This window comes from Candida oxycetoniae (genome assembly GCF_023343755.2).
Source record: "Candida oxycetoniae strain CBS 10844 chromosome Unknown scaffold18, whole genome shotgun sequence".
NCBI classification, from domain to species: Eukaryota; Fungi; Ascomycota; class Pichiomycetes; order Serinales; family Debaryomycetaceae; genus Lodderomyces; species Lodderomyces oxycetoniae.
In genome coordinates this window covers 128,055-138,758 of record NW_026055460.1, presented here as the reverse complement: position 1 = coordinate 138,758, position 10,704 = coordinate 128,055, and the positions used below count along the sequence as shown (strand labels likewise).

The 10,704-nt window shown below is 37.1% G+C and overlaps 5 protein-coding genes across 5 annotated transcripts; 4 read left to right on the top strand and 1 right to left on the bottom strand. All coding sequences in view use genetic code 12, as the record gives it.

Annotated features, from left to right (window-relative positions):
* Nucleotides 1–148: 148 nt before the first annotated feature.
* Nucleotides 149–1,462, bottom strand: EHT1 (medium-chain fatty acid ethyl ester synthase/esterase; the record flags this gene model as incomplete). Its single annotated transcript, XM_049324643.1, has 1 exon — nucleotides 149–1,462. The coding sequence occupies one exon, from the start codon at nucleotides 1,460–1,462 to the stop codon at nucleotides 149–151; it is 1,314 nt and encodes a 437-aa protein (XP_049179640.1).
* Nucleotides 1,463–3,325: 1,863 nt separating this feature from the next.
* KGF56_003322 (uncharacterized protein) lies at nucleotides 3,326–5,464 on the top strand (the record flags this gene model as incomplete). The annotated part of the gene is made up of 1 exon (XM_049324642.1): nucleotides 3,326–5,464. One exon carries the CDS (start codon nucleotides 3,326–3,328, stop codon nucleotides 5,462–5,464), a length of 2,139 nt encoding a protein of 712 aa, XP_049179639.1.
* Nucleotides 5,465–5,597: 133 nt separating this feature from the next.
* On the top strand, nucleotides 5,598–6,605 carry KGF56_003321 (uncharacterized protein; the record flags this gene model as incomplete). The annotated part of the gene is made up of 1 exon (XM_049324641.1): nucleotides 5,598–6,605. One exon carries the CDS (start codon nucleotides 5,598–5,600, stop codon nucleotides 6,603–6,605), a length of 1,008 nt encoding a protein of 335 aa, XP_049179638.1.
* Nucleotides 6,606–7,341: 736 nt separating this feature from the next.
* On the top strand, nucleotides 7,342–8,400 carry SUA71 (transcription factor TFIIB; the record flags this gene model as incomplete). The annotated part of the gene is made up of 1 exon (XM_049324640.1): nucleotides 7,342–8,400. One exon carries the CDS (start codon nucleotides 7,342–7,344, stop codon nucleotides 8,398–8,400), a length of 1,059 nt encoding a protein of 352 aa, XP_049179637.1.
* Nucleotides 8,401–9,088: 688 nt separating this feature from the next.
* On the top strand, nucleotides 9,089–10,558 carry COQ6 (putative N,N-dimethylaniline monooxygenase; the record flags this gene model as incomplete). The annotated part of the gene is made up of 1 exon (XM_049324639.1): nucleotides 9,089–10,558. One exon carries the CDS (start codon nucleotides 9,089–9,091, stop codon nucleotides 10,556–10,558), a length of 1,470 nt encoding a protein of 489 aa, XP_049179636.1.
* Between the last annotated feature and the right edge of the window lie 146 nt (nucleotides 10,559–10,704).

The following is a 10,704-nucleotide window of genomic DNA, read 5'->3' as shown; positions in this document are numbered from 1 at the left end:
GCTCATAACTAAAATTATGTTACTGAGCACAATTTTACATATTAGAATTCTACAATAGTATTTTACATTTTTTTGTATACTCTAATTAATCTATTCGAATATGTAAAAATTTACAAAAGCTTATAAATGTCTATAATCAATACTACTTTCAAAGTTCAGCAAACTTTTGGAGAAATTCTTCAACAACTTTAACGCACCAAAACTCTCCATTAGATTGTATATATCCCAAATGACCACCCAAATCGGTTTCCACTAGACAAAGATATGGATTAGTTTGAGCGTCCAAAATAGGCAATCTGCAACCTACAGCTGGGTCGTCTGTGGAGTTTAATATCAAATAAGGTGTTTTTATATCTAAAATTTTCCTTATTGGCGATACCTCTCTGTAATATTGGAAAGCATTTTTGTAAGAAACCAACTTGCAAGTAAGCAACTCGTCAAATTCCCAAGTGGTTTTAATTTTCTTCAATTCTTTCATTGTTTCCTCGTTTATCAATTGAGGGTTTGATTGGGAAAGTTCCTTGTAGTTGTTGGCGGCTATCTTTGCCAAAAACTTTGCCAAAGCTGGATTAAGTAAATATTTACCGGTGTAGGAACTTTGAATATGGTATGCGCTATCAACGAAATCCCATGGACATCCAACAGCACAAGCAGCAGTAACTAAATTTTTTGTTGCTGTTGCTTCTTCTTGTCCCTTCTCTGTAAAAGTCTTTCCCTCTTCACCAAGGAAGTTAGACAAAAGTGCTGCACCAAATGAAAATCCAACAGCAAAAATTGGTCTATTTGGCCATTGTTTTTTGAAACGAACTAAAACTTCTCTAATATCGTTTGTTGATGCCGCATTGAATAGTTGACCAGAGGTAATTTTAGTTCTACAACACCCACGGTTGTTAAGTACAACAATATCCCACCCACTAGTGTTTTCTCCAATCACTTGGGCAAAATTCCGGATCAATGGTTCGTGAGAGCCACCACCCAATCCATGCAATATAACCACAATAGGGTTGGTATTTGTTTCCTGGCTTTTATTAATATCATTCAACTCATTGCTGGTTAAGTATCTGGTTCTTGGGTGCAATTTTGGATAACCGTTTGGTAAAGTTTCCTTATCAAGCTTTTTAAACTCTTCAATAGACTCTGGTTTCTGTATCACCCAATCCAAACTACAACTTCCACCATCTGAATAGTAAAAAAGTTCTCTTCCATACCATATTTGAAACTTTTTTGATACATCAATCGAGGTGTAGTATAAAGTTTGTAAAGTTCCATTAAATAAAAGAGGATTTAACCATAATTTTTTTGATGGATCAATAAGAGTTAATCTATTGACAAATTCTGTGAATTTCAATCTTTCTTCTCCATCCTCTGTGGATTTTTTGGTCAATGGTAAATCAATGGATTTTGCTGGTGAGGATTGATGGATTTTAATGGTGGATCTAAACCCCCAATTTAAAATGCCCATGATACAATAAAATTAAAAGTAAAGTAATAGTTTCTACTCAAGAGAAGAAGAAGAGGAAGAAGAGGAAGAAGAGGAACTACAAGAAAAAGAAGAACTAAATTGAATTTAGTCAAACCCGGTTTTGCTTTATATGAAGATCGTATTATTCCTTTTTGAAAAAATTAAAAAAAAAATAAAATAACGATAGGTAAAAACTATGGAAAAACTTTGCTTATTATTACTTTAATCTCCGGTACACAATATCGCATTATCGGATTTAAATGATTATCTGGATTTACTGGAACAGGGAACAGAAAGTAATGCTGGGCACATAGATGAATAACAGTGTTGACGCCGTCCGCGACACTATCGAGCAGAGCGAGATAGTGGAGCAATACTGAGTACCTTGTTCCGTTAGAATTTGACTGTATAAGTAAACAGAGATTAAATAAAAAGAGTCCTCAATTTGAATCAAGAACTCTGGAACAATTTAAAACATTAAATAAACAATTGCTTTACTAGTCACTAAAGCTGACATCTTTCAGCTACCACTATTCTTCTATCTGTAACCGCTACTGAAATCTAGTATAAAGAGCAGAAGAAAGAAGATTTACAAAGGAAAAGAAAGAATTTGCAAAGGAAAAGAAAGAATTTGCAAAGGAAAAGAAAGAATTTGCAAAGGAAAAGAAAGGATTTGTAAAGGAAAAGAAAAAAGATTTGCAGAGTGTTAAAAAAACAAAAAAAAAAATATTGACACCTACGCGATTCGAACGCGTGCATCTTACGATACTAGAAACCTCAACAGCTCGTTAAAGCTGTAAGAACTTTTTTATTGTTCTTGAGTCTAGCGCCTTAGACCAACTCGGCCAAAGTGTCCTTTCTTGTTGTTCTCCTACTTTTTGAGGTTTACACTGAGTAAACTAAATTAAAAAAATGTTTCGACAAGTTATTAAAGATTAAAGTTGTCTATATCCAAAATTGCAAGTAAACTTTTATTGAGCTTTCCCAGGTTATGACTCATATGGTGTATTTATTCTCATGTATACATATCAAACATAGCCGCTCCTTATATTATTTAGCAGAGCGAGATAGTGGAGCAATCAAACCCGTATGTTTTTATAAAGATTTCTATTCTTTGGCTCGATTTCATGCCAAAATTGCTTTAAATTAATGCACATTAAAAATAAACAAATGGTACATAAACACTAAAGAGTTATTTATTAATCGGGTATCTACCACATAAGATCCAACAAGTAACATTAAAAAGGCAAATTTGTCCAAATTAGAAATATATGTTACGGCTTGCTAGTGATCCACTATTTGAGATTGTGGCTCCCTCAAATAAAGTGTGGGGTAATATACACAATCTAGAGATTCTAGAAAAGAATAAAAATAAAATGAAATATAGGAGCCTAATCCAGAGATTGGTTTTGATACAAACCCGTGTGTTGTATCAATATGAAGCTCTGGAAAGAACACTGACACACGGGATTTGTTTTTTCCTAGTTATAATTGGAAACCTCCAATTTTACCAATCTTTTTCTTATGCAGCAATTATAATGCGCAAAACGCAAAAACGGTGCAAACCGTACAAGCGAAAAAAAGACATTGTTTTTAATGTGCCACTTTAAAAAAAAAAAAAAAAAAAAAATTAAAATTAAAATAATAATAATCTTAATAATAATAATAATAATAATAATAATTACAATATATTTTCGGACACTAACTTTAATAAATTTTTCAGTCATTATATTGCTTTATTGTAGACACGGCTTCAAGTTCACTTTTCATTACAAAGTGTCCTTTAGTATTTTCAGAGATTTTGCCTTTGAAATTGGGCTAGATATAGATAGGTTTTGCTTGGCAAGAAAATAAGAAAGAGTTATGTTTAACCAACATTCAAATCTTGCTTTATTTGATATCAAAATTAAATCCCATTATAAAAATTTACTTCTAGTCAAAGGAAATGAAAATGACATTGAAAACATATCTTTAGAAGGGAGCGTCAAAATAGCGTTCAAAGAAGATATACACGTGAAAAGAATCAGTTTGAGTTTAGTAGGTGAATTTTACTATGAGTTGATCGATAAGGAAACCCATGAACAATACTTGGACCGCTTATGCGTATTGAAAGTCGACTGGGACAATCTCTTGACTAGCGATGAGGGAGAAATAACATTTGGCAATTATGGCGATACCACTATCCCAATGTATAGGATGAAAAAAAATAGTCACCTTGAGAAAGGTGGTGATGTGTCTGAACTGCTTTCCAAACAGACTACTTCTCGTCCACAATATTTGAAAACTAAATCGACACCATCCATGTCTACACTTTCAGGAGTAAACGGCAGCGGCATTTCCTCAAGAGAGAAATCAAAAATTATACAAATTCCCAAGTCTGGAATCGATGGTACCCCATTTAAAGACTTGAAAGAATCTGTGAATCATTCTTTTCTCCTACCAAAGGGGAACTATAGCTTACCTTTCAAGATATACCTCCCGGCAAATATTTCGGAAACAGTCGAAGGCCTCCCTATTGGCTTTCTATTGTACAGATTTCAATCTTCTATAGAGAGAGGCCGCTTTGAAAGAACATATCAAATGAGCAAGCATGTTAGAATTGTTCGTACTTTGCATCCACAAAATATGAACTTATGTGACATGGTTGATGTTAGCAATACTTGGGTTGGGAAATTACAGTACTGCGTTAGCATGCCCAGAAAAGCTGTAGCTATTGGCTCAACCATTCCCATCAATTTAACAATTGTCCCTATAGCCAAAGGGTTGGGCTTGAGGGCAATAAATGCATGTATAGTGGAACATTACCACATCCAAGTAGGGAGTCAAAGATTCCCTGAATTCGAAAGATTATGTGGCGCACAACAGTTGGGTATACCAAATAGTGCTAATCTACCATACGATAAATGGTGCTTCAAGACTTATTTCAAAGTTCCTGATCATTTAAAACAGCTCTCACAAAGTTGTGAAACTAAAAATAGTATGATTGTGGTTAAGCATAGATTGAGATTAGCGATACAGCTCAAAAACAAAGAAGGTCACACCAGTGAACTTAGAGTTAACTTGCCGATATTTGTTTATCTAAGTGCAAATGTTGGCCATGTTGTGGGAAGACATTATGATGTTGATAATCACCACGGAACTTTTCAATTGGATTATCTGAAAGAGGACACATTGTTTTCAAAAAAGAATTCTGTCTCGAACACTCCTGCATTATCGGAAGATGAAGATGGTGAAGTTGACTTGAGAAATGAAGGAGGAAGAGTGGGAGGAAGAGTGGGAGGAAGAGGAGGAGGAAGAGGAGGAGGAAGAGGGGGAGGAAGAGGGGGAGAAGAAGAAGAAGGCGAAGAAGGCGAAGAAGAAGAAGAAGGAGAAGAAGAAGAAGGCGAAGAAGGAAAAAAAGATGATGATTTGGATAGAGAAGATAGTGCACCGCCAATGTATCAACAGCATGTATTTGACAAAATGTTTGATATGAACTTACCACAAACACCATTAGAGCAGCTAAGATCGCAAAGTGGAACACCAGTGGGGTCTCAAGTTAATTCATTGGCCAACCTCGACGATTACTTTAACGTAGCTTGGAATCAAAATATTGCGCTGAATTACAAGAAAAAGAAAGGAGCATCAACACCAAAAATGGTGGATTATCTACACATTCCAACATATGATGAAGCATTAGATGATAATGATGATGATGATGAAAAGTATTTCATCGATGGGTTTGCCCCAACATATTCAGATGGAGAGGGTAGTGGTAGCCAAACTCCGAGTCTAAAATCCGGGAGTACCACACCTATAAGAGTTAATACCACAACTCAAAGAACAAATAGCCCATTTGGTTATTTTAAATTTCACACAAAGAGTCAGTCTGTGCCGCATTCGAGATCCGGCTCAATGTTGAAATTGGATAAACTAGGCACGGTTGTTGTTGGTAATGAAAATTCGCAAAAGCCGCTTAGCAATAAAATGTTCAAAGAAAAAATAAAGATGAAAAATAAGTAAAGCAATTGTTCTTTATGTTTATGTATAGAGATGATAGATTCCAATATAAAGCCTCAAAACTTTAAATAAAACTACCCCTACAAAGAAAAAGGAAAAGGGGGAAGTAGAAGGAAGTAGAAAAAAATATTCAATAATGCCGAATAAGAAGGATCCGTTCAAAGTATATGAAGAGACTTTGTCTATGAACATTGAGCGCATGAGGCGTGATAAAAAGCTTTCTACTAGTGTGAAACGCTCTCCACTGAAGTCGCCAAATGTTGCTAAATCAAAAGCCGTCAAACGGAGAACAACACCAATTTCCGAACCCCTCCAGCCCGTGTCCACGAGAGGACTACTACTGGCTTTGACGAGTTTACACCAGCAGAGCAAAAAGAAGCAAGATGGAGGTGCTGAATCAGTGCCAAATTTGCCCAATCCAAGAAGCTCTCGCGTGTTTGAAGGCAGGTATTTTACCAACCAGTTTCAGGCAATCGAGAGTATTGAAGGAAAATCACGCAACTCAGTTGGTCGAGGAGGGAGAAAGGAGGAACCATCAACAGATCTTGTTGTTGATAACTTACGACGACAATTTATCAAATTCGTCGATTGGTTCAAGCTCAACAAGTATCAATATGTTGTACCCTCTAGTGTTGCTAATAACGAACTGAGATCAGTGAATCTAGCGGCTTCTAAACTGGGACCAATGAATATAGCGGCTTCTAAACTGGGACTAATGAATATAGCGGCTTCTAAACTGAGTGCCTCAGTTGCTGTATCCAAAAAAAAAGCTGCAGAAAGTCGAGTCACAAAATCGAATGAAAAGCTGGATGCTGTATCATCTGTTGTAAAGAGCTTATACGTCAGACCCGAGTATCGCACAAAAAGAATGTCTTATAATACGAGCCAAAGGCTTTACAAAGTAGTCGCACTTGTTGATATAAGCCCTTTCATGTGTATGGTGGAGACACAAGAAGTTGGGCAAGCAGAAGAAGGAACGGTCCTGACCACCGAAGTAATATTGATCAAAGTTTATGAGGTTAATTTAGTAGTAGGAGATATAATTCGATTGGGGTTGAAAAATGATAATGCCGTTAAGTTTGGGATTGACTTATCCCGAGATAAGGAGACGGATGTTTTTATCAAGTGGGAGATTGTCAGATGAGATTGCGACGTTGTTGACCCCTTTAATTTATTAAACTTCTTTTTATCTAGAGATAAGAGATCCGGTATGGTAAATAACTGAATGTTTTAATGCTTTACTTTTAGTAGAGAAATAGCTTATTTCCATCGTCTTATAGAAAGCTTACTTGTTTGTATTAATATCGAAGCTACTTTTTTTTTTTTTTTTTTTTTTTTTTTTGATAGAGAATAGAATCATTGTTAGCAGAACCAAGCAAAATATATTGACCTTTTGCACAAGGTCATCTCCACAAATGATCTTGATATCTATCACACATAACTTTCCTTTTCCTAAGTAAGAGGGAGCCCGCTCAAGGGAAATAACTCCACGATAAGACTTTGAAAAATACACGACCTCTCTAATCTTTTTTTTTTTAATATTTTTTTTTTCATGAAAATAAAAGAGCAAAAAAAAGCTAATTTGTCATCTTCCTTTCTTCTCTTGCCTCTTCATCATCATCATCTGGGTCATCATCATCATCACCGCCGAAGTTTGCTCCCAATACTCACAAGCTGCTATAAGATCTCAACGTTAAAGCTTTTGCTTCTTTTGTGTTGAGGATAGATACGCACTTGATTTTTAATTCACGTTTATTGTACCGTTAATTCGTGTCCACGATAAACTTCCACATATAACAAAAAAAAGGAACCAAAAAAATCAGCCAATTTAATTGCATTACCAAAGACAGACGACAGATAATCCACCACCTTCTTTTTTAATGTCATCAGCGGTAGCAGCTACATTAGCATCAAACAAAGTAGAAGCCCGCGAATATATTGGGCCTAATTTGAATGTCACTTTGACATGTCCCGAATGTAAAATCTTTCCACCTGACTTGATTGAGCGATTCAGTGAGGGGGACATTGTGTGCGGAAGTTGTGGATTAGTTTTGAGTGATCGGGTGGTTGACACAAGATCTGAATGGAGGACGTTTAGTAATGATGATCAAAACGGAGATGATCCATCGCGTGTGGGTGACGCAGGGAATCCGCTTTTGGATACGGAAGACTTGTCTACAATGATTTCGTATGTGCCTGATAATACCAAAGTTGGCCGGGAATTAAGTCGAGCACAATCCAAGTCTTTGGTTGACAAGAAGGATAACGCCTTGGCAGCAGCCTACGTAAAGATCTCTCAAATGTGTGACGGATACCAGTTGCCCAAGATAGTACAGGACGGGGCCAAAGAGGTGTACAAGATGGTTTACGAGGAGAAGCTTCTTAGAGGTAAATCCCAGGAATCTATCATGGCTGCATCGATATTTATAGGCTGTCGTAAGGCGAAAGTGGCTCGTTCTTTTAAGGAAATCTGGGCATTAACGAATGTTCCCAGGAAAGAAATTGGAAAGGTGTTTCGAATAATGGACAGAATTATTCGTGAAAAGAATGCAGCAAACCCACAATCTGCAGCATATTACAGTCAAGACAATATTCAAACTACTCAAACCTCTGCAGAAGATTTGATTAGAAGATTTTGCTCACATCTTGGTTTGAATACCCAGGTGACAAATGGAGCTGAATATATAGCAAGAAGATGCAAAGAAGTGGGTGTTTTGGCAGGAAGATCTCCTACAACCATTGCCGCAACTGTTATTTATATGGCTTCATCAGTTTTTGGAATTGATTTACCACCTTCAAAGATTTCAGACAAGACTGGTGTCAGTGATGGGACAATCAAGACGTCTTACAAGTACATGTACGAAGAAAGAGAAAAGTTGGTTGACCCATATTGGATTGAAACAGGGAAAGTTAAGTTGGAAAACATTCCAAAGAATTAAATACCAATGAAGTGACTAAGAGAGTGCTGTTGTTATTGTTGTAATTGCTCATCAATTTCTTCTATTTCAGCTTTAGAGTGTTTTTTTTTTTTTTTTTCTTACTAACTAGTGGATTGGAATTGTTTTTTTTATAGAAAAGTTTTTTATACTATTAAAATGAAGGGTATATATACTTTTAAAGCTTTCCCGACTAGGCGAGCAAAGCGAGTCTAGTCTAAAGAGAGAAGACTAGTCTAAAGAGAGAAGAGAGAAGAGACTAGTCTAAAGAGAGAAGAGAGAAGAGAGAAGAGACTAGGCGAGCAAAGAGAGAAGAGACTTTTGCTGTAGGGCCTTTCCGCTTTTTTTAAGATAGGTGTAATATATATACTTATATATATGTATACTAATCCAACCTTATGGACCAATTCAACTATATACAGAATACAGAATGAAGTAAGGTAACTCTGACTCCTCCTTTCGTTGGCTTCACTAAAATATCAGTTATAGGTAGCCATAGACATGACACTATACGACGAAGGCGCCAGCCGACATTTTTTTCTTCTTCAGTCGTGCGATTCATCAGAACGAATCGTACCTTTCTCGGTGTATCACTTGATTTTTTTTTTCCCTTTTCCCAAGGGAAGAAAGGAAGGGGAGAGGAAAAATAGAAGACAAGTAAAGGGTACTTTCTTATTGTGTGTATCCCAAGATGTTTAGATTTGCGAGGACATTAGCTACACAATCGTCGGCAAAGCTTCAGGATGTTGTGATAGTTGGAGGGGGACCTGCTGGTCTTACGATACTTGCCGCTTTGAAAACGTCGCCCCAGTTGAAACATTTGAAATGTACCCTCATTGAAGGATTATCCTTGCAAAAAGCCAAAGATTTTGTTGTCAGCCCACCAGAGCAATACACCAACAGAATCATTTCAATAACGCCAAAGTCAATTGAGTTTATGAGAGACAGAGTTGGTAGCTGGCATTACATTCATCAAGATCGCATCAAGGACTATAATGGGATTGTAGCGTACGACTCACAAGATGCATCTTCACGAATTGAATTTGATATTACATCTATTGGAAAGCACACGTTGGCAACAATGTGTGAGACTATCAATGTGCAAAGCTCCTTGTTGGCTAAATTACAAGAATTAAAAGAAAACAGTCCCGATGGTGTTGCTGGATTCGAGATATTTGACAATACAAAAGTGACCGAGATAGTTGACCCACTCGAGTCGGCAATTGATTTGGAAAACCATGATTTGAATCAGCCGGCTATTACGACAGGCAATTCCAAGTTGGACTGGCCAATCGTAAAACTCTCGAATGGTGAATCGTTTCAAGCCAGATTATTGATTGGAGCTGATGGGTACAACTCTCCCGTTCGCAAGTTTGCTCAAATAGAATCTAGAGGCTGGGCTTATAACAGGTTTGGTGTTGTTGCTTGTATAAAGCTCCAGTGCGAAGACTTTAGATCTGTTGGATGGCAAAGGTTCTTAACTACCGGTCCGTTGGCTATTTTGCCATTGACAGAAAACAATGCCACTATCGTCTGGTCTAGCACTCCCGAGCTAAGTGACTTACTCTTGAGGGTGAATGAAGAGATTTTCCCACATTTGGTGAATGCAGGAATGGTTCTCGAAGAGACTGATTTAAATTATATTTACTCTCTTTTAGAAAAGGATCCAAATGATTTTTCGGTCTTGAAAGAGATTGAGTGGAGATTGTCTAAATTTGAACCAACAACCCTTGAAGAAGACTACCCTTTGCCAGTTGTCGAGCTTGTTGCCAACTCAAGAGCCAAGTTTCCCTTGAAGATGTCGCATGCTGATACTTATATTGCACCTAGAGTCGCTTTGGTAGGAGATGCAGCTCATACCATACATCCACTTGCAGGTCAAGGGTTGAATATGGGTCAATCGGATGTCTCATTACTCGTACAAGCCTTAGAACGCGGAGTAGAGAGAGGCATGGATATAGGGTCTTCGTTGGTTTTGGAAGAGTATCTAGCAAATGCTTGGCCGCTGAACCATGCGCTATTGGGTGTATGCGATAAGTTGCACAAAGTGTTTTCAACTGATTTCTATCCATTAGTTGTAGCGAGGGGTTTGGGGATGAAAGGATTGAATATGTTTGATGATGTGAAAAATCTCATGATGAATATGGTAAGCGGTAGATAAAATTTTATTCTTCCCCCCTTGCCCCCCCCCCCCTTTGTTTGACTTAACATACACACTAAAGCAATGTGGGTTTAATTTCTCCAAGTGTGCAAAAGAGTGTAATTAAATGCAAGTGCAAACGATCGATGATTTATAAAAAGGAGTGT